General features: G+C 51.9%; 1 protein-coding gene across 1 annotated transcript in view; it reads right to left on the bottom strand.

The window, feature by feature from the left end:
- Nucleotides 1–26,788, bottom strand: part of BSN (bassoon presynaptic cytomatrix protein) — a 414,235-nt gene that overhangs the window by 52,830 nt on the left and 334,617 nt on the right. Inside the window, exon 4 of the mRNA XM_077821635.1 lies at nucleotides 12,337–12,777. Coding sequence (XP_077677761.1) covers nucleotides 12,337–12,777 — 441 coding nt within the window. The remainder of the gene's footprint in view (nucleotides 1–12,336; nucleotides 12,778–26,788) is intronic.

The raw sequence follows: 26,788 nt of genomic DNA, 5'->3' as shown, positions 1-26,788 counted from the left end.
GGATGGGCGGGGTGCGCCCTCGCGCAAGGCTCGGTTGACATAAGCCCGAGCAGCGGGGGTCAAGGCGGCCTTCACCTCCTGAAGTACGCGCTGGGGGGTATGAGGACTGGAGAGCCCCATGCGCCGAGCAAGCGTCAGGGGATCCAGCCAGTCTCTCCGGTCGTAGTCCAGGAGGTCTCCGACCCTCGTGACTTCCGCCAGGACCAACCTCTGGTGCACCGAGCGGGACTCCGCCACCTGCACACGGAGTTGGGGATTGTGTAGCAGGGGCTCCATGAGGAGATCTGCTCCCACGGTGGCCGCCACGGACCTGGTCATTAGAAACAGTTTCCAGGTCTGCAGGAGGTCTTGGTAGAAGACCGGCAGCCCAGAGAGGTCTCGCGGAAAACCTCTTGGACAAAGATAAAAGAGCTGCCGGTCGTATCGGAGCCCTTGGAAGCGGCGCAGGAAGGTGTGTGCCAATATACTCCACGTCGAACTACCTGCACTACAAAGGAGCCTTTGCAGGGTCTGGAGGCAGAAAATGCGGACCTGAGTGTACAGACACTTCAGGCCCTGCCCTCCTTCCTTCAGGGGTAAATGAAGAACTCCAACAGGGGCCCAGTGCATTCCTGACCAAAATAACTCTAGAATCAATCTCCAGAGGTGGGTCAGGAAACCTGGGGCCGGGGCCAGGGTGTTGAGCCGGTACCAGAGCGTGGACAGGACTAGTTGGTTAAGCACCAGTGCTCTCCCTTGGAGGGAGAGACATCAGAGGAGCCTCGTCCATTTCCGGATCTGCTCTATCACCCCGCCCTCTAAATTTTGCCAGTTCTCCTGCGGGGAAGGGTGCGTGGCGGAAAGGTAAACGCTGAGATAGAGCAGTGGACCCGCACTCCACCGGATGGTCTGAAGCGCGGGTGGGAGGGAGCTTACCTGCCACCAGTCCCCCACCGCCAAGCCAGAGCTCTTGACCCAGTTGACTCGGGCGGAGGAGGCTGCCGAATAGATGGCCTGGCATGCCTCCACTCGCGCCAAGTTGCCCGGGTCCTGGACCACGAGGAGTACGTCATCGGCGTACGCCGACAGGACCAGCCGCAGCTCTGGCTCCTGCAGCACCAACCCTGTCAACCTCCTGCGGAGGAGACAGAGGAAAGGCTCGATCGCCAGAGCATACAGCTGGCCCGAGAGGGGGCACCCCTGCCACACCCCTCGCCTGAAGCTGACTGGTTCGGTCAGGGTCCAGTTGAGCCTAACCAAACACTCCGTGGAGGCATACAGGACCCGGAGAAAACTCACAAACTGAGGTCCAAATCCAAACGCCTGCAGAGTGCTCAGGAGGTACCCATGGTCTACTCTATCGAATGCCTTCTCCTGATCAAGAGACAGGAGAGCGAACGACAGACCATCTCTCTGCCCGAGTTCCAAAAGGTCTCGGACTAGAAATAGGTTGTCAAAAATGCTGCGACCCGGGACAGTATACGTCTGGTCTGGGTGGATCACGTCCGCCATCACGGACCCTAGCCGCAGCGCGATTGCTTTCGCTACGATTTTGTAATCCGTGCTAAGGAGTGAGACGGGACGCCAGTTTCGTAGATCGCGGAGGTCCCCCTTCTTCGGCAACAAGGCGAGCACCGCTCACCTGCACGACAGAGGGAGGACCCCGCTCTGCAAGGACTCAGCCCAGACAGTGACTAGGTCTGGGCCAAGGATGTCCCAGAACGCGCGGTAAAACTCCCCGGTCAGCCCGTCCATGCCCGGAGATTTATTGGTGGGCATGCGACGGAGGGCTTCCGAGAACTCGGCCAGGGTGAGAGGCAGCTCTAGCCAGTCTCGGTCGCCCACGCTGACTGTGGGGAGTTCCTCCCAGAGCACCCTGCAAGCGCCAAGATCAGTCGGATCTGGGGAGAAAAGGCTTGTGTAGAAGTCACGGGCCCTCCCACACCTCTCCTCCGGATCCGTGAGGGGGGTGCCGTCTTCCGCTAGAAGGCAGGTGACGTGTTTCTTGGCCCCCCTCATTTTCTCCAGGGCATAGAAGAAGCGGGAGCCACGGTCCATGTCCCGAAGGAGGTGGATGCGGGACCGAATGAAGGCACCTCGGGGCCGGTGGTCCTCGAGGGCCCGGAGCTCCTCCCGCTTCTCCCAGCACGCTCTGCAGAGGGACGGGTCCTCGGGGTTGGCAGCCAGGCGCCTCTCCATCTCTAAGACCTCCCGTTCCAACTGCTCTATCGCTGCATTTCTCCGTCGGCTGGTGCCCTGAGTGTAGTCACGGCAGAAGAGCTTGGCGCGCACCTTCCCTAGATCCCACCATTGCCGCACCGAGGGAAAGGCACGCCACTGCTCTCGCCAGGCCAGCCAAAACTCCCGGAAGGACGTCACGAAGCTCTCGTCCCCCAACAGGCTGTTGTTAAAGTGCCAATAGGCCGGCCCCGGTCTCTCTGCACGGAGGGAGACCGTTATGGTGGCTAAATGATGGTCGGAGAATGGGGCTGGCCGAATGGTGGAGGAGTGGGCTTGTGAAAGATGGAAACGGGATAAGTAAATATGGTCTAACCGAGAGTGGTGTGACCGATGGGCCTCCACCCGGACAAAAGTGAATGTGGAAGTGTCATCTGGGTGATGGTCACACCAGACGTCCACTAGGGAGTGATGTTCGACTATTCCTCGGAGAATGTTCGCGGCAGCTGGGCTCGGCTCGGCCCCTGAGTGGTCCTGTTCCTCGAGAGTGGTGTTAAAGTCCCCTCCCAGGACCAGGCACTCGTGCGAATCTAGGGTGCCGAGAAAGTCGGACACCCGCTGATAGAATTGTGGCCGCTTTGGGCTCATTTGCGGGGCATAGATGTTGACAAGGTTGACCACTAGCCCTTCCATACGGACTCAAAGGTGCAGCAGGTGGCCCACCACAGCCTCAGTAACCCCTAGCACCTCGGGCTGTAGGTTGGGGGAGAACAGGGTCGCCACTCCAGCTTGCCAAGTCGTGGAGTGGCTAAAGTATACCCCGTCCCCCCACTCCAGCTGCCACCTGTCCTCAGCGGTCGGGTCCGTATGGGTCTCCTGCAGGAAAACTACAGAATACCCCCCTTCCCGAAGGTAAGAGAGCACCTGGGACCTGCAGAGAGCCATCCTACAGCTCCTGGTATTCAGGGTTGCAATAGTAAGAGGCGTCATGCGGAGGGCTGGGGGGTGGGGGTTTCTTGTTGGTGGGGGTGTTCAGGGCCCCTGGCGGGTTGCACAGCAACCAGTGACCCATCCTGTGGATGAGTAGATCGTTTCGGAAGCAGCGGGCTCGCTCGTAGGCCGCAGCACCGTGCCTTCCTTGCCCCCTGCCCTCCTGTATAGGGGCTCTTGTGGCCTGGAGGATTTGGTCAAAGTCCCCCCATAGCTGAAGAGCCAGCTGTACCCTATTGCGGGCGCCACGGGTGTGTTCTAGGAACTTCCGTAGTGCATGCCGCAGCTCATGGGGGGGTGGGGTTACGATTTCCGGGGTATTCCCTGGTGGGGCGCTTAATACAGCCTCGTGGTCTGCTAAGGCAGGTAGACAAGGTGCGGACCACCGACGGGGCGTTTGACAGGCTGGGGTTATTAAATTCATTTCACGCCTTGGGGTGGAGGGGGATGGCAGGGAAAAAATTGCAACTCCTAATGGGTAGCGACTAGAAAGTGCAAAGACTGCTCCCTGGGGGGAATCTGCGAAAGGCGGGAAGGAAATAACCCCAGGGGCGGCATTAGCATTGCAAGAGGAGGGGAATTGGGCAGGGACAGGGGTGGGGGCAGGGGCAGGGGTAAGGCTCTGGGGTTCAGGAGGCAAGCAGCTAAAGGAAAGTGCCTCCTGAGCAGAGTCAAGGGTTAAGGGGTAAGGGAGGGGGCTCCCAATAATGTTAGGCGCTGGCTCCGTGGTGGTCTTGGCGGCCATGGTATCAGGTGGTGGACAACCTTCTGCAGGGTGCTCATCCGGGAAGGCAATTAGGGGGAGGGAGCATGGGGAAAGGGGGGCTGGGGTAAGGTTGCCCAGCTCGAGGCCAGCCGGCAGTAGATCATCCTCTCCCTGGGTGACCGGGGTCAAATCTAGGGCCTCAATCTCCGCATACACGGCGGAGAGGCCAGCTCCTGCTACCCCAGGGGCCTCTCCTCTAGGGCCCGCCTCGACGGTCGCCTTGGGGTCCACGGGGTGTTCGAGTGGTATCCGGGCAGAAGGGGCGTCCTCAGGAGTCTCGGAGGGGAGGGTCTCCCGTGGAGGGGGGATTCTGCCCTCCAATGCCAGTCCGTCTTCCCCTCCCGACACCAGCGGATGGATCTCACTCGTGGCCGTAGCGGGAGGCTCAATATCAGTGCCTCCTTTCCTGGTCTTCTGGGGGGCTTCCGCGTTGGATGGATGCAGCGGAGCTCGAGCCTTCCGCTTGCCTCGCTTCCCCTGGACTAGGGTCCAGCCCTCCATAGCGTCGTCTGGGGGTTGGTTATCAGGGGTTGCGTCGGGGAGCGGAGGCGATGGTTCAGGGATTCTGGGGGGTAGCAGTGAGGCAGCATGAGGGGCAGGGGGTTCTCCTTGGGGCGGGCCCTCTCCTGTACCCGGTAATATCCTTGCCACACCCTCCTCCATAGGCTCTGTCAGATTGGTAATAGCAAGGGTGGAACTCCCTTGCTCGCCCAGGCATTGTAGGGAAGGTATCTCTTGGGCCCAGATGGGAGCAGCGATGGGTCGAGTAGGAGCAGGGTTGGTTTCAGGTGCCGGGCAGCCAGGGGCGTCGGCAACGACGGGGCCGATGTCCTGCCGGGTCTCGGGGGTCTCGGGTGCCCCTCCCCCCCCGGGCCAAAGGGCAGTCTCTGCGGACATGCCCCGCTGAGCGGCAGAGGTAGCACCGGGCCTCTCTGGTGGAGTAAAAGACCCAATAGCGGGCTCCCTGGTAGGGGACTAGGAAAGACCCCTCGAGCGCCTCTCCGTCACGTGCCCCCGCCGGCGGTAGAAGCTGCACTTGCCGGCGGAACGAAAGGACGTGACAGAGGGTGGGGTCCTTGCAGCCCAACGGGAGAGGGCTGATGACAGAGACAAGTTTCCCCAGGGTGGAGAGAGCGGGTAACAGGGCAACATTGGGTAAAAAGGGAGGAACGGAGGTGAGGACGAGGCGAACGCCCAGGTCTTCTAGCGGCTCCAGGGGGACAAACACCCTCCCCCACCGCCAGGCCCCTCTCCACCGCCTCCTGGGCGGCAGCCTCCAAAGCTAAGAAAAAAACGACCTTCCCATACATCTTGGAGGCTGCCACAATAGCCATGGGTCCTACCACCTTCGCCAACGCCTGCACGTATGTCTCCACGTGGGGCGAGGCGGGCACCAGGAGGCAACGGACACCGTGCCTCCTGGTCAAGGTGGGGAAAGGGCCCCGGGCCGCTGGTGAGGGTAGCGGAGGCAGAGGGTGGGCAAGATGACAAGGTGGCAGGCAGGGAGGAGCCCGTCACTGCCTGGGCATACGTCCTGGGGGCCGGGGGAGGGACATTCGCAGAGCTGGTGGAGGGAAACACAGGGAGGGGCGCCACGGTCGATGATGAGGCCACAGCTGTGGGGGCAGCCCCTGCCATGGAGGGCCTAGTGGTTTTAGCGGGGCCCTTTCCTTTCTTCCCGCCCTGGCCTTTCCGGCCAGCTGGGGGGGATTCCTAGAATCTGGGGGGGCGGTGGGCGCAGCAGCAGCAGTAATCACCCCGGTGCCTCCTGCTGCCGGTGCCCCAGCGGGGGGGGGGTGGCAAGTATTTTAACAATAGTGGTGGGGGAGGCCTTGGGGGTCGGGCGGGGGGGAGGTGGGGGAGGGACAGCTGATATTGTTAGAGGGGCCTTGCCCCTCTCATTCCCTGCCATTGTGAGCAGGGAGAGAGGGGGAGACACCGGAAGGAGGAGGGGGGAGGGGGAAGCAGATTAACCGCTCCTTCCTGCTGGGCTGCAGGCGGGGTGGGGGGGAAATGTCAAATGGGTTGGGCTGGGAGGGGGGAAATAACAGAAATTGGGGTCCGGTGATAGGGGCAAGCTGTGGGATAAGCAGTCCGAGGTGGGTGTGTGTAGACCCACGCACGTTTGTCCAAAGAGTCTCGTTTGGTCGGCTGTTAAGTCCGGTCTGAAAGGCAAAGTTCAAAGCAAACAGCTGGATCCGAAGGCAGATGGCAGGTTGCCAGCAGGGACGGATGGCGGGTGGGCCATGACAGTTGTAGTAATGGTGGGGGGGGTTAGGGGCACCGATGGATCGGGGGGCAGCTCCATGCCACACCCCCTGTGCCACCACAGACGCAATTAAAACACAGTCAAACTCCCCCCCACAAGAGTATAATTCAAAAAATTACTCAGTCTTACGGCCCCCTTTACGATGATTTGTAGTTTCCCTGGGTGATTTCTTCTCCGGCTTGTTGGCTGTGTACCAAGGCTTCCGGCGGGCCGAGATAAGAAAGGCATTCCAAACAGACAGCAAAACGGCTGGGTCTGGGGGTTTCCACTCCCCCCTCCGGATAACAAAATCGGCAATCTTCCCCCGCCTCCTCCGGGGGGTTCAGCTAAGGCAAATAGCGGTGACGGAAAGCAGGCATTGAGGGGGGGGCGGGTGCTGGTGGCAAGCTGGAGGCCGACCAGCACGTAAACGGCAAGAAAAAAAAGCAACAAAAAATCAAACCAAAACAAAAAGCGTCTGGCCCAGTCGGAGGGGGGAACTAAGGCAGGTTCAAAAAGTAAGAAAAATCCAGGCCAGGGGGCTTTAGGAAAGAATAGAAAGCAGATAGCTGAGGAGCAAGCAAAGGACATTCCGTTTCCCAACAGGGAAGGTTTTTTTTTGAAACAGAAAAGAAGTTTATTGGTAACACTTACAAAATTACCAAAGGAAACAAAACAACTATGCAACAAAACAACGCAAACAGAAGGTATAACACAGCAGCTTTCAGGAGGGAGAAGTGTTCAGGCTAGCCTGGGCCCAGAGCGGGGAGGCTTCCTCGACATTCGTGGTCTTCCACCCTCCTGAGTTACCTGGTGGCCCAGAGCGGGGGGGCTTTTGTTGAAGCGGCCTCGCCCCTCTCATTCCCCGCCATTGTGAGCAGGGAGAGACAGGGAGACACCGGAAGGAGAAGGGGGGAGGGGGAAAGGAAAGTAACCACTCCTCCCCGCTAGACTGCAGGCGGGGGGAGGGGAATGCCGAGGGGGTTGGACTGGGGGGGGGAAACAAATCGGGGTCCAGAAATAGGGGCAAGCTGTGGGATAAGCAATCCGGGGGGGGGGGGGGTGCAGACCCACACACGTTTGTCCAAAGAGTCTCGTTTGGTCGGCTGTTATGTCCGGTCCGAAAGGCAAAGTTCAAAGCGGACAGCTGGATACGAAGGGAGATGGCAGGTTGCCAGCAGGGACGGACGGCGGGGGGGCCGTGACAGTTGTAGTAAGGGTGGGGGAGTTAGGGGCACCGATGGATCGGGGCGGACTCCGCGCTTTACCCCCTGTGCCGCCACAAACGCAAGTAACCACAGTCAAACTCCCCCCCACGAGAGTATAATTCAGAAAATTACTCAGTCTTACGGCCCCCTTCACGATGATTTATAGCTCTCCTGGATTATTTCTCCTGTCTTCTGAAATCTTCTTCTCCAGCTGTGTTGGCTGTGTTCCAAGGCCTTCGGCATGCTGAGAATGTTGTAAAGTCCGAGCTGCCAGCAAAACGGCTGGGTCTGGGGGTTTCCACTCCCCCCTCCGGACAGCAAAATCGGCAATCTTCCCCCCCCTCCTCCGGGGGCTCAGCTGAGGCAAATAGCTGCGCCCGAAGGCAGGCGTGGGGGGGGGCGGGTGCTTGCGGCAAGCTGAGGGCCGACAGCACGTAGACGAAAAAAAATAACAAAGAATCAAAACAAAGCAAAAAAAGCGTCTGGCCCGGTCAGGGGGGGGACTAAGGTAGGTTCAAAAAGAAAGAAAAATCCAGGCCAGGGGGCTTTAGGAAAGAATAGAAAGCAGATAGCTGAGGAGCAAGCAAAGGACGTTCCGTTTCCCAACAGGGAAGGTTCCAGAACAATCAGGAACATTCTGGAAACAATTAAGACAGACAGGCTGATTAGAACACCTGCAGCCAATCAAGAAGCTGCTAGAATCAATTAAGGCAGGCTAATCAGGGCACCTGAGTTTAAAAAGGACCTCACTTCAGTTTGTGGCGTGCATGTGAGGAGCTGGGAGCATGAGGCACTAGGAGCTGAGAGTGAGAACGCATACTGTTGGAGGACTGAGGAGTACCAAGCATTATCAGACACCAGGAGGAAGGTCCTAAGATGAGGATAAAGAAGGTGTTGGGAGGAGGCCATGGGGAAGTAGCCCAGGGAGTTGTAGCTGTCACACAGCTGTTCCAGGAGGCACTCTAGACAGCTGCATTCCACAGGGCCCTGGGCTGGAACCCGGAGTAGAGTGTGGGCCCAGGTTCCCCACAAACTTCCCAACTCCTGGTCAGACACAGGAGGAGTTGACCTGGACTGTGGGTTCACAAAAAAGGCCAAACTTAGGGCTGCCGTGAATCTCCGAGGTGAGCAAATCTGCCAATAAGCGCAAGACCCACCAAGGTAGAGGAGGAACTTTGTCACAACTGGTGTGAGCAGTGGGATTTGGTGTGCGCAGCACAGTGGATGAAGGAGGGTGATTTTAAAAAAAAACCCCAACCCCCCCAAAAAACAAAAAAAGGAGGAGAGGGGCCCCCCCACCACAATGGAGGATGTAGTGCGGGCTCTGATACAAGCCACAGCTGCCCAGCAGGAGGCTACCCGTTTCCAGGCAGCTGCCCAACAGGAGGCAGTGCTGCTACAGCAAGAGACTAATCGCCTGCTGATGGACCAGGTTGCTCAAGACCGTGCTATGTTGCGGGAACTGGTAAACGAGGTAAAGGCCCTTACAGAGCTGAACCGCGGCCATGATGGGACACGGGTCATGAGGGCCAGCAATTGGCTGCAGAAAATGACACTGGAGGATGATGTAGAGGCGTACCTCCTGGCCTTTGAGAGGACAGCCCTACAGGAGGCTTGGCCCCGAGAACAGTGGTCTGGCATCCTCGCTCCATTCCTGTGTGGGGAGGCCCAGAAGGCCTACTATGATTTGCCTGAAGAGGCTGCGGCAGACTACCCCCAACTGAAAGCAGAGATCCTGGCCAGATCTGGGGTAACGACCGCAGTGCGGTCCCAGCAATATCGTGAGCGGAGGTACCAGGAAAACAAAACCCCACGGTCCCAATTATATGACCTCATCCATCTCGCATGAAAGTGGTTACGAACTGAGTCCTGGAGTCCAGAGAAGATACTAGAGGTTCTTGTCATCAACCGGTACATGAGAGGGTTACTGCCAGACCTTTACGCCTGGGTAAGCCAGAATGAACCCTCCACCTATGACGAGGTTGTTGCACTGGTAGAGAGGTGAAGGACGGCGAGGGAGCTGACCCGACTAGTTAAGGAAGAAGCACCCCTGGTTAAACTAGCAGCACCAAGCCCTGGAGCTCGGGTGACTTGGCCACCAGGAGAGCCCACGTGGAGAAAGAGAGGGGCTGAAGGCCCACCAGAAGCCACAAAGAATCGGAGCACTGAGGGGGAAGAGGATCGTGATGTTAGACTGCCCAAACCAAGAGACCGGGGAATGCCTCGGACTCCATACAGATGTTACGCCTGCGGGGAGTGGGGACACGTAGCTGCACAGTGTCCCAATGCTTAGGAGCCTATGCAGTGTAACCTGGGGAACTGGGCAGACCTATGCTCCCTAATCCACCTTGTGGGGGTCTCACTAACCCCACATATGTACACCAGACCAGTGAAACTAAATGGGGTAGAGACCATGGCACTGGTTGATTCGGGGAGTGCTATCACACTAGTCTCGGGGAAGCTCGTGAAGTGTAGTCAGCTTCTGTGGGCTAAGCGTACGGGGATAACATGCGTCCATGGGACAGTTGGTTATTACCCCACCATCCCAGTAAAAATCAAGATTCAGGGGAACACTACCGAGGTAGCAGCAGGTGTAGTCCCTAAACTCCCATACCCGGTGCTGATAGGGAGGGACTTCCCAGGGTTTGGAGACTTACTCCCGGTAGGGGAATTGGAAAAGGGGGAAGCCCTGAAGTTAGTGAGGCATCCACAGTAGACTGTCAACCCCCAATCTTCTCTGAAATATCCCCAGATTTGTTCTCCACTCCCAGAAAGGATAGAAAGCCAAAAAGGGAAAGGAGGTCAGCAAAGGCCTTGGGAACCCGAATACTGGCCCAAAGCCAGAGGATTGCTCTCATAGGTAGGCGGACCTAAGCAGCTGAAAAGGAGGCCACCCAGGAGGGAGAAGCACCTGAGTCTGACCCACACCCTAACGCCTCTGAACCAGTAGAGGCAACAGAGTCTGGCCCCCTAGATCTCGGGCAGATTAGCCCCGGGAAAGGAAATTTTGGACGGGACCAAGCTAAAGACCCAAGGTACGACAACATTAGGAAGGAGGTGAATGAAATAGATGGGATACCCATGGAAGGGAAAACCCAGGGACCAGGACCCTACTTCATAATGAAGAAGAATCTCTTATACCGGGTTGCACCAGTACAGGGGCAGAAGGTACAACAGATCCTAGTACCTCAAAAACACCAGAATGCTGTATTAAGTCTTGCCCATAGTCACCTTTTTGGGGGGCATTTGGGGGTAGAGAAGACCCTGGCATGGGTCCTGCGACGATTCTTCTGGCCCGGAGTACATGAAGAAGTGCGGAGGTACTGTGCGTCCTGCCCGGAGTGTCAGCTGCACAGTCCCTGTCCCCGTCCCCACTTGAGGGCACCTTTAGTACCCCTTCCCATCATAGAGGTCCCCTTCGAGTGAATAGCCATGGACCTAGTGGGACCCCTGGAGAAGACAGCCCGGGGCCACCAATATATACTTGTCGTTCTGGATTATGCTACTCGCTACCCAGAAGTCGTCCCCCTGTGGAACACGGCCTCTAAAATGATAGCTAAAGAGTTGGTGGATCTTTGCCTGAGAGGGGCTCAGGAGATATTAACAGACCAAGGTACTCCATTTATGTCGAAGCTAATGAAGGACCTCTGTATGCTGCTCCATATACATACCCTGAGAACTTCAGTCTATCATACGCAGATCGATGGGCAGGTAGAAAGGTTTAACCGAACCCTCAAGGCAATGATAAGGAAAATGGTAAGTCGGGACGGGAAGGATTGGGACACCCTACTACCCTACCTTATGTTTGCAATCCAGGAGGTACCTCAGGCCTCAACTGGGTTTTCCCCCTTTGAATTATTATATGGACGCCACCCCCGTGGCATACTAGATATCGCAAAAGAAATCTGGGAAGAGGAACCCAATGAGGGGAGAAATATAATTGACCATGTGTTGCAGATGCGAGAACAGATAGCCCGGGTCACCCCTATTGTATGGGAACATTTGGAAAAGGTGCAGGAGGCCCAGCGAACCCATTACAATAGCCAGGAAAAGTCCAACAGTTCCAACCAGGGGATCGGGTGATGGTGGTGGTACCCATAGCAGAAAGCAAGCTTTTGGCCCAATGGCAGGGGCCCTATGAGGTGGTTGAACCTGTGGGGGAAGTAACCTACAAGGTGCGGCAGCCAGGATGCTGAAAACAAGAACAGATCTATCACATTAACCTCTTGAAAGCTTGGCACCAGTGAGAGGCATGTGTAGTGGCCCAAGAGGCCCCGATCCAGGGAAATAACCTACATGAGCAGATCAGGATATCCCCTGATCTGACACCGAACCAGGGTGTCTTAGGGCTGCTGTGAATCTCCGAGGTGAGCAAATCCGCCAAGCGCAAGACCCACCAAGGTAGAGTAGGAACTTTGTCACACTGCATAAAGCAGGAGTAACTCAGCTGAGGTCAGTGGAGTTACACTGGGGCAACCATCTGAGTGAGAGGGGAAGCAGCCTCTAATGTCACCATAAGACATTCTCCTTCTCTGCAGCCTGTTGTTGACTCTCCCGGATGTTTGGGCCTGGTGTCCGAAGGACACTACCTACTAGAATGGATTATGCAGTGATTCCCAAAGTGCTGACAGAGAAATTGGGATTGGAATCAAAGTGTTAGACATGACACATTTCTGACGGGCTGTGGGACATTGCTTCCCCAGTGCAGTCATTTATACATGCTTTCTCCAGCTCTCTACTGGGTCAGACCTGAAAGCCAAGCCCCTGTTTTTCTGAGGCTACCATGTTCTTTCTGTTTCACAGCCTCTGCCCCCCGCAGACTGCTAGCTAATGCCTCCATCCCAGACCTCTCCCTAGGGTAGGAGGGGGTGCTGCCTGCTCTGAGTACAAGGCAATGTTATACCCTGGCAGGAACAGGCCAGCCCAGTGGGAGGTAAGAGTAAGTAGGAGGGAGAAGGGGTGCTTACCTCCTGCTCTCTCACTTGCTGAGCCTCAGTGACTGCCTTGCTTGCTTTGCTCTCTGCTTCTGGCTTCGCAGCCATACTTTTCCCCTTTGGCGATGCACTTTCAGGAACTTTTGGAGCCTCACCAGGAAGTTTCGGCAGTGGCTTTTCTTCTGAGGGGGCAGTGGGCTTGCTCTCTTTCATCATTGCCTGCAGCTTGCTCTGCTCTGAAGTCCTGAGATGCTTTCCTTGGAGGAGGTTCCTGTCCTGAGGAGTGGACATTTCTGACTTCTGAGCTGTTACAGATTGAGGACCTCCTCTGTGTTGACCAGCTCCCCCTGGTTGGTGTCGGGAGGATCCTGTTGGCTGCTGCTTTGAAGCAGGTAGTGGTATTGGAGCAGGGTCTCCTAGGCTTCCTTCTAGCAGCCTCTGAGTTTGGCAGTTCAAACACAACCATTCATTTTTCTGCAAAACAGTGAAAGAAAATATCATCCATAATTTAGTGAGCTTTGCACTGCTGGTCTCAGTGGAGTGTGTAGTTCTGCCAGGGTTCAGAGGGGCAGAGAATTCCTACTGACCTCCAGGGAGACTCACTGCCCCTTGGCTGGAGTAGTTTCCCTGCAGTTATTATTGCTAGGGCCGACTCCTCGACCAAGGGTTTGTGACACTGCATCTCTCCTGCTCTCAGGTCTGAGGGCTTCTGACTTCCAAGAAGGAGCCGCCACTCAGAGCGCCCTAGGGAGCAGGCTTTGTAAAGACAAAGGTTAAAGTAGATGCAGCTATTTCTGAAGACGTTTGAGATATGTGAGGCCTGCACACAGTGGAGGGCCACAGCCCCGCTGAGCTCTGTGGAGACAAGGCAGGACTACAGGTAGCTCACACAGGCTTCCCATTCAGTCAGCCACTGTAGCAGAGCCAGTGCTTCCTAGCCTGTGAGATCTGATGAGGTCATAACCCACGGAATGCAACGGTTCCCTCGTATGTTTCATACGCACACAACGGGGCCTCATCTCCTCAGCCTAGGTATTACTCCTAACGGGGCCAGGGCCTGCTCATTATCATAGTACAGAGTACATTATCATAGTACAGAGGTGGGCAAACTATGGCCCACGGGCCACATTTGGCCGTGGGACCGTCCTGTCTAGCCCCTGAGCTCTCAGCTGGGGAGGCTAGTCTCCAGCCCCTCCCCCGCTGTCTGCCCTCCCCCACAGCCCACCTCCCAGGCTTTCCAATAAGCCAGTCCTGCCACTCTCAGCGGCATGGTAAGGGGGTGGGGGGGTTGGATAAGGGGCAGGAGGTCCTGGGGGGTAGTCAGGGGACGGGGGTGGTTGGATAGGGTGGAGGTTCGGGGGGGTTGGATGGGGGTGGGATCCTGGGGGGGGCAGGTTAGGGACGGGGGTCCCAGGAGGGGGCGTTCAGGGGACAGGGTGGGTTGGATGGGTCGGGGGGCCTGGCAGGGGGCAGGGGGGTGGATGGGGTCAAGGCAGTCAGGGAACAGGGAGCAGGGGAGGTTGGATAGGGGGTGGGGTCCCGGTGGGGGCGGTCAGGGGACAAGGAGCAGGGGGTTGGATGGGTTGGGGATTCTGAGGGGGGCGGGAAGTGGGAGGGGGCGGATAGCGGGTGGGGGCTGTTTGGGGAGGCACAGTCTTCCCTACCTGTCCCTCCATACTGTTTCGCAATGCCGATGTGGCCCTCGGGCCAAAAAGTTTGCCCACACCTGTCATAGTAGGAGTTACATAGGAATGCAGGGGAGTTACGCCCCAGTGTTCTGGCTTCACGGAGAGTAAAGTTAACACATGAGGGTCCACACACAACTGGCTTTTGGTGGGGAATAGGCTGCATGTGGAAAGCTAAGAATGAGACCTGAGGAGCACAGCCAATGGGTTGCTACGGGGCTTCCTGTTGTTGAACAGGCTGATTCTAACAAATAAGCGGATACATTTTCCTGCAAGCAGATACATTATCCATTGACCCTTCTGATTTCACACATAGCACCCAGGAGCTTCAGCCCTGCTAACTGCACTACCTGCCTCATTGTGCTGGGCTTTGACTTTGTCACTCAAACCTAACCCATACCCTAAGGCGAATGTTTGTTTTTCTATGGTGTGGCATTCAGGCAGGCTTTGCCGGCCACCCCTTTCCTTTCCGTTGTTCTTACCCTTCTCCTTTTGGTGGTTTGGGGAGCAGAGGGAAGACTGGAAGTTAGCTGTTGAATTCTACATGCTTGGCAGATAGCAGAACCCCGGAGACCTATTTTATTAATTTACTGACAGGGTTCCACGGTCGGAGAATTGTTCACCTCCGTATAGTTCTCAGAATGTTTCCATGATACAAAAGAGTGATTTTCTCTGTCTATATTGAAATGCTAAACATTTGTAATATCTTCTGAAAAGCAGAGAGTAAAATCTAAAGCCTTTCCTACCCTGGGATTCTCAAACCTGCCGAGCGTACAAAGCAAAGCCATCTTCACTATCATCTTGTTCTTGTGAGGAAAGGAAAAGGCACAGTTAAAATGCCACAAGCCCATCTCATGGACTATAATTAACGTAGCAGGCTGTTTCCTTTATTCAGGTCAGTGCTGAGGCTTAGCCCAAATGTCCTAATGCAGGAAAACAGGAACACATGAGAGAGCACAGGTGACTGGGAAGAAGCACAAAACCCAGCCAAATATGCCAGGCACAGAGCAGCATTAACTGAGTACCTTCAACACCAAAATCTGCACAACCTGCCCTTGTCTGAACTGGATGCCAGGAGACATTGCCTTCCCTTCCCTTTCAAAAGATGTTGCTTGTTCCTTATTGTGGAGGATGGGGAATGCTCCTTGCCAGATGGGAACAGGAGTAGCAATGGGCTTCAGCACCATGTATTTGGCAGTGGGAACCAGCAGCCCAGCAAGCACCGTGGTGCTCTTTAGTGGCAATGTGGAGAAAGACGGTTTCCTGCTGACACATTATAGTGGAGTGGCAGCTCTGCTACAGTTCAGGTTGAGATCAGCATTCTGTTTAAAGTTTGACTCTTCTAAGTGCTCTAAAATCCATACAGTCAATCAGATTGAGTTGAACTTTGGTGTGCCTTGTTGGAGCATGGGGAATGGCCAGTGACCCAAATTTGGGGAAATTTGACCATGGGGTCCCAAGAGACCACCCTTGGGGAAAAAACAGTTTCTCTTAAAGTTGACACGTTCTGGCAGAGCTGAGATCAAAGCAGGGCTCAAATCAGCACACCATGTTGTCCAGCACTCAAGGGCTACCCTGACAGAGTGCCTGGCACCCACCAGCCCTTTGGGGTACAATGCAAATATCTTGTTCAATATCTTCATAAATGATCTGGAGGATGGTGTGGATTGCACCCTCAGCAAGTTTGCAGATGACACTAAACTGGGAGGAGTGGTAGATACGCTGGAGGGTAGGGATAGGATACAGAGGGACCTAGACAAATTGGAGGATTGGGCCAAAAGAAATCTGATGAGGTTCAACAAGGACAAGTGCAGAGTGCTGCACTTAGGACGGAAGAATCCAATGCACCGCTACAGACTAGGGACTGAATGGCTCGGCAGCAGTTCTGCAGAAAAGGACCTAGCGGTTACAGTGGACGAGAAGTTGGATATGAGTCAACAGTGTGCCCTTGTTGCCAAGAAGGCCAATGGCATTTTGGGATGTATAAGTAGGGGCATTGCCAGCAGATCGAGGGACGTGATCGTTCCCCTCTATTCGACATTGGTGAGGCCATTGGAGTACTGTGTCCAGTTTTGGGCCCCACACTACAAGAAGGACGTAGAAAAATTGGAAAGAGTCCAGTGGAGGCAACAAAAATGCTTAGGGGACTGGAACACATGACTTATGAGGAGAGGCTGAGGGAACTGGGGATGTTTAGTCTTCAGAAGAGAAGAATGAGGGGGGATTTGATAGCTGCTTTCAACTACCTGAAAGGGGGTTCCAAAGAGGATGGCTCTAGACTGTTCTCAGGGGTAGCAGATAACAGAACAAGGAGTAATGGTCTCAAGTTGCAGTGGGGGAGATTTAGGTTGGCTATTAGGAAAAACTTTTTCACTATGAGGGTGGTGAAACACTGGAATGCGTTACCTAGGGAGGTGGTGGAATCTCCTTCCCTAGAAGTTTTTAAGGTGAGGCTTGACAAAGGCCTGGCTGGGATGATTTAGTCGGGGATCGGTCCTGCTTTGAGCAGGGGGTTGGACTAGATGACCTCCTGAGGTCCCTTCCAACCCTGATAGTCTATGATTCTATGATTCTAAGACCATCACATGTAGATGAATGGGCCAGCCCACTTTACACCTCTTGGAGCTTCCTATGCTGAGTACGTGGTGGTGGTGGTGGTGGTGGAGGAATGTGCAGGGAAACTCAGGCTGGCCAAGCAGTGCACAGGATACAGCTCCTTTGCAGAAAATGGTGGTGGGTCTTCAAAGAGCCCTGGGGTTCTCCTGTCATCGACTGCAGAAAGTCAGATTCCAAGGCTGGGTCCAGTTGGACACCCTGTGTACACTTCCACATAGCCACATCAGAGACACTCCCCCTCCCAGGAGAAACTAGCTTGGTCAGGGGAGGCTGGACTGGAAGGGACGGGGAGGGGAGAAGGGGATAGGCCATGGTTGTTAGTCCATTTTGCCTGAAGTCTATGTGCAAAGGCCACAATGACCACCAACTCATACCAGCACTGTTGTTTCTGTTAAAACAACTTAGAAAATTAGATGGGAAGACCCCCCTACTGCAGGGCTAAGGTTTCCTGGGATCTGCTTGTGTCCTTCAGCAAAACACAAACTTCAGAGGACCAGGAACTATGGGGTCAAGGTACATGCCCACACAGCCTTAACTCACCCTGTGGAACGGCACCTCATACACCCATAATGCACTCATTCACACTCTGCTTTTTCAGTGCAAAGGAAAGGTGCAATGTGCCCTACCTCAGACACTGCGCTGCCTCAGAATCCCAGCCCAGAACCACATTGGAGAAATTTAACAACCTCTCCATACTCACTGGCTACCATTTCAACCTAGCCCTCAGTAAGACAGCAGTAAGCTGCAGACTGCCCTCCTACCCCACCCCACTGCTGACAGTGTAGCTCAGGGTAAAGTTTTTGCCTGCAGCAGGAGAGAGTTTTATGCTGGGACCCCTGAGGGAAAGGGTAAGGTCTCAGGAACTGCTGAGAGAATGGGAGAGAGTCTCCTTGATTCTTCTGCAGCTGGGGGAAGCCACATGCTTCCAGGTGGGAGGGTGGTTGAGACCAACTCGTGCACTGCAGCTGGAGGCAACACCACATCAGGAAGGGAGGGGGGTGTAATGCCTACCAGAGAGAGAACTGTCCAGGTTGTTAGCTGCCAGAAGGTTGCAACTGAACCAAAGGCAAAACCAACTCTGGGGAGCAAAGAGAAATGTGTCCCAGAGAGCCCAGAGAAGGGGCATGGAATCACAGAAACTACTGAGGTGGATGAGGATTCCTGTGACTCTGTAACACAGGGAAACAGGGTGCTTCCAAATGCGGGCGGGGAGTTGACACTAGTTCCTTTCCAGCAGAAAGCAATGTGCCCTCAGGTGCTGGGGCAGGAGAGGTGTTATCAGTGATTAAGGAAACTGTCCCATTTGTTAGCTGGCAAAGTTCTGCAGATGAACAAGAGACAGAACGCTTCCTAGGGAGCACAGAGAAATGTGTCTTAGGTTGTGGCCCAGAGGAGGAAACTGGTGAAGGAATAGTGGGGGTACAGGAATGTCTCCTCAATGGTCACTTGGGGCAGGATACCCAGGAAGATGGCAGTGTCAGTATATGTGCACCCAGGCACTCAGTCTGTGACCCAGGTTTTGAGAAGGAACTGTGTAACTGACCTCCTGGAGGGGAGCAGTCACACAGCTGACTTCTCAGGGACAGAGAAAGGGATGGTGGAGGATACCCCAATCCAGGTCCCAATTTTTCAGGATGCTATTTCTGATACATTTTTGGAAAGTAATCATGTCTCTTTAAATCAAGATGCAGTTCCAATGCCTGTGATAACAGAGGAGTTGGGAGCAGGAAATTGCCAGGTGGTAGTTTGCCAGAATACAAATGACCCAACTAACAGAGAAGGCGGTGTTTTCCCCCAGACTGGTGAAACAGAGAGCAGTTATGGGAAAGCTGCTGGGAAAAGGTGAATCTGATCAAAGGGTAAACACACCTAGTCCAGAGAGCACAGACCTCTAGGGGGCAGGGAAGGACTCAGTGCTGGGAGGGGAAAACACAGGGTTACCCCAAAAGGGGAGCTGGATTTTCTGCATATGTACAGTCCTGAAGTTGGGAGACTGCTCCCCAAAGGGCAAACCAATGTACAGGATCCCCCTGAACACCTATCTTGCCAGACCCTGAGGCACCAAAATTCTAAAAACATGATTAAATTAAGAGCTCACCCAAAGGGAAAGACTGGAGGGAAAGAAAAGCCAGTGACTAATTACATGGGAGACAGTCAAAGGACACCATGGGTAATGAACAAACTAACCTCAAACTATACTATCTAAACAGAGGGTGTGGTATCATAAAGATACTTGTAAACACCCATCTGTGATACAAATTTTGGTATTAATGTTAAGTTTTGAGGATAAGAATTTTGACATGGATGTTAAACCTTGTGATAATGCTACTTTTCAATTAATACCTGTAAACAGGGTTAAAGCTTATCACAGCACAGTAACCATAAAAAACCTGGTTTGCTGTGTGTGAATGGAGAAACTGAGGCACGCTGCCTCATGGCTTAATGGCTGCATGCCAAGAGAACTATAACACAAACTGCCTTGAGCTAGTCAGTGACTAACCCTCTTGCAGTAAACTAAGCAGGGAGGTGTGATGCTCTGTACCTCGGGGGAACACCCTACACCCTCATGTTCATCTTTATAAAATGATTGTGTGGTATCCAATGCAAAATTTGTCATGTTGGGTGTCTTCGGAAGGCTCATGATGCACTGAACATGGTTGTTATAGTGATGTTATAGTAATTGTTACAGTAATGTTATAGTAAGGTTATAGGTTATAATTTCATGTATATAGTTATGAGGCTAAAAATATATCCTCATGGCTTAGAGCAGGGGTCTCAAACTTAAATGACCATGAGGGCCACATGAGGACTAGTGCATTGGCCCGAGGGCCGCATCACTGACACCTCCCATTGCTGCCCCCGGCCCCACCCCCACACCACCCCTTCCATGAGGCCCCGCCCTGGCCCACCTCTTCCCACCCCTTCCCTGCCCCATTCCAACCCCTTCCCCGAAGTTTATTTATTCTACCTGAAGCAGTGCGCTTGGTTTGAAGCATGTCAGAGACTCCTTTTGGGATAACAAGCCTGGTACATATTAATTTCTTTGTTAAATTGACGAACTTATATAAGCTTGCAGTGTCCAGCGGGCATAACTGGACACTGCAAGACAAAGGTTCCTAGGGTTGTGTCTGGGACCGGAGATATTGGCTAGTGTCATTCGGTTGCAAGTAGCTGGGAGCAGCTTACAAGCCAGAGGCTGTGTGTGAACAGCTCAGGAGTGAGGGGTTCTCTCAGCAGAGCAGGGTAAGGCTGGGTCCCAGAGTCAAAGATGGGAGTGACCTCACAGATCACCGGTTCAGATAACACCAGAGGGGAATGTCACACATACCTCTCCCCACCTGCCCCACTCTTGCCTTCACCACTCAGTACAGCTGCCCTGCATGCAGATGATTCCTGAGGTAGAGCACATGTTACATGGGTGAGCATCTTTCCTCTGCCTTTCCTGGTTCTCTGAAGTTTGAATTTTGCTGAACTGGATGTTCTGGAAGGACACGAGCTCTCACATGGTAAGTTTTTTGCCATTTAATTACTGTCTCTAGAATAGTCCCAAGAATATGTAGGAATGACCCTTAACCTAACCTGGCCCCAAGCACTGCTCTAGAGATCTGCCAGCAACAATCCCTCAGAGGTACCATCGTAGTACTGGCTGGCCCACTGTAGGAAGACCAGCACGGTTCACTTGCCATTGCTGCACATGACAAGTTTATCTGTGTTGGAATGCTTTTATACAAGCAAAAGAACTCTGAATAGGTCAATTAATGGGGCTTTTCCACCAGTTTCTGCCTGCTTCAGGCAGTATTACGCAGGGAGATGCGGTGGGAGGGTGCATTATTTTAGTCTACCCATCACTATGGTATCTAAGTGTTAAAGTCCCAGGTGATACCATCACATGCTAAACAGGTAAGTGTCCTGCAGTGTTTCATACTCAGAAAACAACACACACCGTATTCCTTCCATTCCCCCTCAACTGCAACTGGTTTCTATTCAGCTCCTATTCCTCAGGGATTGATATCTGTCCAAATGAGAACTGATTAATTCTAATTCAGCAGAGTACTTCAAAGGAGAGGAGAAATGGCCAATGTGACAGGAGAGGAATGGATTATTTCTACTCTTGTGGCTAAGAGAGATCTGTTTGCTATGCTGCCTGGCCTGGCTGCCTGCAAGGTGCCTTGCGCTTGGTGGCTGACTGCTCGCAGGGTTTGCCTGGGATTCTGGCTGCACAGTCCTGGAGTTTCCATGCTTTCATTCAAGTTAGCAACAGATAGCTCCCAGGAGACTTTCAAGGCTAATCTCTAATCAGCAGGACTCCAAAGGCGGAAGATGAAGGGTTGCAGAGCCCTTGGCTGACAGGGCAGAATGTGGTAAGAGCAGGGAGAGGCCATTTCTGGGAGCAATCTGTGGCTCACTTGTATTTACCCCGATTGGATATGCCCAAGGAAAGCCAGGTCCCTCCGGCATACATTCATGGAGCCAATAAGCTCAGTTACAATGCAGACCTGGGATTTGGTGGTGGACAGAGTCAGTGCACCTGTCTTTCCTCCCTGGGGACTGGGATCAGGTCTCGATAAGGGCACTGAACAGACTCCCCAGACTGTTCCTAGTGGATATTTGTCTGAACCACGGTTCCCCATGTGAGCTGAGAGTCTGTTCAAGAAGAACCTGGTGTGACAGCACTGACACAGAGCACAGGCAGCATTGTAAGGTGATAGGAGGCACTAATCATTGCATTACAAGGTACCAGCTAGCAGAGAAACAACCACATAGTGAACATATTTCTCTTTGCTAGCACAAGACAGAATCTGTTATGCAGAATGCATTACAGGGCAACAAGAACAGAAGGCATTGTATACAGGAGTATACAGGAGTCCCCCAAACAACTGCAAAACACACTGTATTTGGCTTAATAAGGTGCAGTAAAAGCACACTGCCATTGCACATGACTGCACATTGCACACCCCGGCACAGAAACTAGATGGAAGGGCAAGGAGGAGAGAGATTTCAGCAATAGTATGTATACAATGAGTTGTGAGCAGCTGATCTGCCTTATCCCTGATTGCTCTGGCGTGGGAGGGCTGACATGGAGGTTGGGCCTCCATTACTCCTGATTGCTGAGGTACAATCTGGACTGCTGAACTGCTGTGTGCCCTCAACCCTACAGCCTGAGGTGCCTCTTACTCTGCTTTGCTGTGAACAGACACTAGCATGTAAAATCATTCCCAGCTGACTACATGAATGCTGTCTCAGCCACCCATGAATTACACACAGGGTGACATCCACATATCCCCAGTCCCAGCCTGACACCCCAGAAATTTACATCTTATACTGCTCAGTAGACCCCTGGACCATATAAGCTCATAGACAGTCTGTCATTCCAACAGTCGGAATGATTATGTACCAGCATTTGTTATCTCAAGTAGAGGTTTCCCAAACACTTCAATCAAAATGAAGCAATAAATCAAGTTTATTAACTAGAAAAAAGTAGATTTTAAGTGACTATTAGGGATATTTAATAATCATTATTAAATATTTAATAATTTTCATGTGGTATTCTGTTGTTTACCAGTGTGATTAAAACTGTGATTAATCACAATTCATTTTTTAATTGCGATTACTTTTTTTGAGTTAATCATGTGAATTAACTGCAATTAATTGACGGCCCTAAAAGTGATAAATTAAACAGTAAGAAGTCACCAGGATCAGATGGTATTCACGCAAGAGTTCTCAAGGAACTCAAATATGAAATTGCAGAACTATTAACTGTGGTACGTAACCTATCGCTTAGATCAGCCTCTAAAACCAGATGACTGGAGGGCAGCTAATGTAACTTCTATTTTTAAGAAAAGCTCCAGAGGTGATCCTGGCAATTACAGACTGGTAAGCCGAACTTCAACCAAGCAAATTGGTTGAAACTATAGTAAAGCAGGTTTAAAACAAACAAAAGGAAGTATTTCTTCACACAATGCACTGTCATCCCATGGAACTCTTTTGCCAGAGGACATTGTGAAGGCCAAGACTATAATAGGGTTCAAAAAAGAACTAGATAAATTCATGGAGGACAGGTCCATCAATGGCTATTACCCAGGATAGGCAGGGATAGTGTCCCTAGCCTCTGTTTGTCAGAAGCTGGGAATGAGCGACAGGGGATGGATTGCTTAATGATTACCTGCTCCGTTACTTCCCTCTGGGGCACTTGGCATTGGGGCACCTTTGGTCTGACCCGTTCTTATGTTCTTAAAGAACAGAATTATCAGATACATAGATGAACACGATTTGTTGGGAAAGAGTCAGCTTGGATTTTGTAAAGGGAAATCATGCCTCACCAATCTATTAGAATTCTTGGAGGTGTGAACAAGCACGTGGACAATGGTGATCCAGTGGATATAGTGTAGTTGGACTTTCAGAAAGCCTTTGACAAAGTCCCTCACCAAAGTCTCTTAAGCAAAGTAGCAGTCATGGGATAAGAGGGATCAGTAACTGGTTAAAATAGGAAACAAAGGTTAGAACCAAATCCTCAGTTTTCACATTGGAGAGGGTAAATAGTGAGATACCCCAAGGATCTGTATGTGAGAAGGGGGACAAAATTTGCAGATAAAACAAAGTTACTAGGGCTGTCAAGAGATTAAAAAAACTCTTGATTAATCATGCGTTTAATCACGCTGTTAATAATAGAATAGCATATTTAAAAATATTTTTGGATGTTTTCTTCATTTTCAAATATATTGATTTCAGTTTCAACACAGAATGCAAAGTGTATAGTGCTCACTTTATTTTTATTACAAATATTTGCACTGTAAAATACAAAAGAAATTGTATTTTTCAATTCACCTAATACAAGTGCTGTAGTGCAGTCTCTTTATCATGAAAGTTGAACTTTCAAATGTAGAATTATGTACAAAAAATAACTGCATTCAAAAACAAAATAATGTACAACTTTAGAGTCTACAAGTCCACTCAGTCCTACTTCAGCCAATTGCCCAGACAAACATGTTTGGTTACAATTTGCAGGAGATAATGCTGCTCGCTTCTTGTTTATATCTCCTGAAAGTGAGAACAGGTGCATGGCACTGTTGTAACTGGCATCACAAGATATTTATGTGCCAGATGTGCTGAAGATTCATATGTCCCTTCATGCTTCAACCACCATTCCAGAGGACATGCATCCATGCTGATGATGGGTTCTGCTCGATAATGATCCAAAGCAGCACGGACAGACACATGTTCATTTTCATCATCTGAGTCAGATGACACCAGCAGAAGGTTGATTTTCTTTTTTGGTGGTTCATGTTCTGTAGTTTCCGAATTGGACTGTTGCTCTTTTAAGACTTCTGAAAGTATGCTCCACACCTCATCCCTCTCAGATTTTGGATGGCACTTCAGATTCTTAAACCTTGGGTCAAGTGCTGTAGCTATTTTTAGAAATCTCACATTGGTACCTTCTTTGCATTTTGTCAAGTCTGCAGTGAAAGTTTTCTTCAAACAAACATCATCCGAGACTTCTATAACATGAAATATATGGCAGAATGCAGGAAAAACAGAACAGGAGACACACAATTCTCCCCCAAGGAGTTCAGTCACAAATTTAATTAACACTTTTTTTAACAAGCATCATCTGCATGGAAGCATGTCCTCTGGAATGGTGGCTGAAGCATGAAGGGGCATACGAATGTTTGGCATATCTGGCATGTAAATACATTGCAACGCTGGCTACAAAAGTGCCATGCCAATGCCTGTTCTCACTTGCAGGTGACATTGTAAATAAGAAGGATTGTAAATAAGAAATTTATCTCCCGTAAATGTAAACAAACTTGTTTGTCTTAGTGATTGGCTGAACAAAGTGTAAGACTGAGTGGACCTGTAGTTTTACATTGTTTTGTTTTTGAGTGAAGTTATGTAACAAAAAAAATCTGGCTAGATTGTCGGATCAACGGGTAGTGATCAATGGCTTGATGTCTAGTTGGCAGCATCAAGTGGAGTGCCCCAGGAGTCAGTACTGGGGCTGGTTTCGTTCAACATCTTTATTAATGTTCTGGATGATGGGATAGATTGCATCCTCAGCAAGTTTGCAGATAACACTAGACTGGGGGGAGAGGTAGATATGCTAGAGGATAGGGATAAGGTCCAGACAAATTTGAGCATTGGGCCAAAAGAAATCTGATGAGGTTCAACAAGGACAAATGCAGAGTCCTGCACTTAGGACGGAAGAATCCCATGCACCGCTAGCAGCTGGGGACCGAGTGGCTAAGCAGCAGCTCTGCAGAAAAGGACCTGGGGATTACAGTGGATGAGAAGCTGGATATGAGTCAGCAGTGTGCCCTTGTTGCCAAGAAGGCTAATAGCATACTGGACTGCATTAGTAGGAGCATTGTCAGCAGATCGAGGGAAGTGATTATTCCCCTCTATTCAGCACTGGTGAGGCCACATCTAGAGTATTGTGTCCAGTTTTGGGCCCCCCACTACAGAAAGGATGTGGACAAATTGGTGAGAGTCCAGTGGAGGGCAACGAAAATGATTAGGGGGCTGGGGCACATGATTTATGAGGAGAGGCTGAGGGAACTGGGCTTGTTTAGTCTGCAGAAGAGAAGAGTGAGGTGGGATTTGATAGCAGCCTTCAACTACCTGAAGGGGGGTTCCAAAGAGGATGGAGCTAGGCTGTTTTCAGTAATGGCAGATGTCAGAACAAGGAGCAATGGTCTTGCAGTGGAGGAGGTCTAGGTTGGATATTAGGAAACACTATTTCACTAGGAGGGTGGTGAAGCAGTGGAATGGGTTACCTTGGGAGGTGGTGGAATCTCCTTTCCTAGAGGTTTTTAAGGCCCAGCTTGACAGAGCCCTGGCTGGGATGATTTAGTTGGGGATTGGTCCTGCTTTGAGCAGGGGGTTGGACTAGATGACCTCCTGAGGTCTCTTCCAACCCTAATCTTCTTCGATTCTATGATAAAGAGATTGCACTACAGTACTTGCATGAGGTAAATTGAAAAATACTATTTCTTTTGTTTATCATTTTACAGTGCAAATATTTGTAATCAAATACAGTAATATAAAGTGAACATTGTACACTTTGTATTGTGTTGTAATAGAAATCATTATATTTGAAAATGTAGAAAAGCATCAAAAATATTTAATACATTTCCATTGGTATTCTATTGTTTAACAGTGTGATTAATTTTTTGGGTTAATCCTGTGAATTAACTGTGATTAATCGACAGCCCTAAAAATTACTCAAGATAGTTAAGTCCAAAACAGACTGCAAGAGTTGCAAAAGGATCTCACTAAACTGGGTGACTGGGCAACAAAATGGCAGATAAAATTCAATGTTGTGTGATACAGGACAGCCAGGGAGCAGTGGTAGAGTGCTAAAGGGGAAATATATAAGCCCAAGGCTAATTAAGGCGTGGTTCCCTGTAGACTAGGGAGGGTGGCTACAGGTTAATTGGAGCACCTGCAGTCAATTAAGGCCCTGTCAGGAACCTAATAAAATCCTCTGCTTCAGGCAGTCAGGGAGAAAGAGGAAGGAGAGAGGATTGGAGCTTGGAGGTGTGCTGTGAGACTTGAAAGCTCAGAGAACTGAAGTAAGGGAGACCCTACCCCAGCAGGGGAGGGAGACTCCCTCCCACAGCGTCTAAGGACTGAAGGTATGTACCCCACCCAAGGGGGAAGAGGGTAAGAACCTGCAGGGGTTGAGAAGGGCTGGGGCTCAGATTGAGGAGCATACCCAGACCCCTCCCCCACTTCCCTCCTCTACCATCTTCCCAGGCCACTAGTGGGGACCTCAGCGGCCCAAGAGCAGGGGAAAGGGGTGGCATCTTAGCCCCCTGCCAAGAAAAGCACAGGACTCACCATACTAACATCAGCCATCTTGTCACACGTGGTATCAAGAGTGGGATTGCTGCGCCGTGAACATAATCCAGGGTGGGTCACAACCACCCTGCCCCAAGACGGAGGACCTGGTCAAAGCACTGGTGCAAACCACTGCCACGCAGCAGGAGGCTACCCGGGTCCAGGCACCTGCCCAACAAGAGGCCATGCGGCTGCAGCAAGAGTTCAATCACCTGCTGATGACCCAGGCCACCCAAGATAGGGCCATGCTGCAGGAACTAGTGAACCAGGTGAAGGCCCTTACGGAGCTGAGCTGCGGGTATGACGGGACGTGGACCATACAGGCCAGCTACTGTCTGCAGAAAATG

The sequence above is a fragment of the Eretmochelys imbricata genome, chromosome 7, assembly GCF_965152235.1.
Source record: "Eretmochelys imbricata isolate rEreImb1 chromosome 7, rEreImb1.hap1, whole genome shotgun sequence".
Lineage (NCBI taxonomy): Eukaryota > Metazoa > Chordata > Testudines > Cheloniidae > Eretmochelys > Eretmochelys imbricata.
Note: the sequence above shows the minus strand (reverse complement) of the source record. Positions and strands in the feature narration are given on the sequence as shown.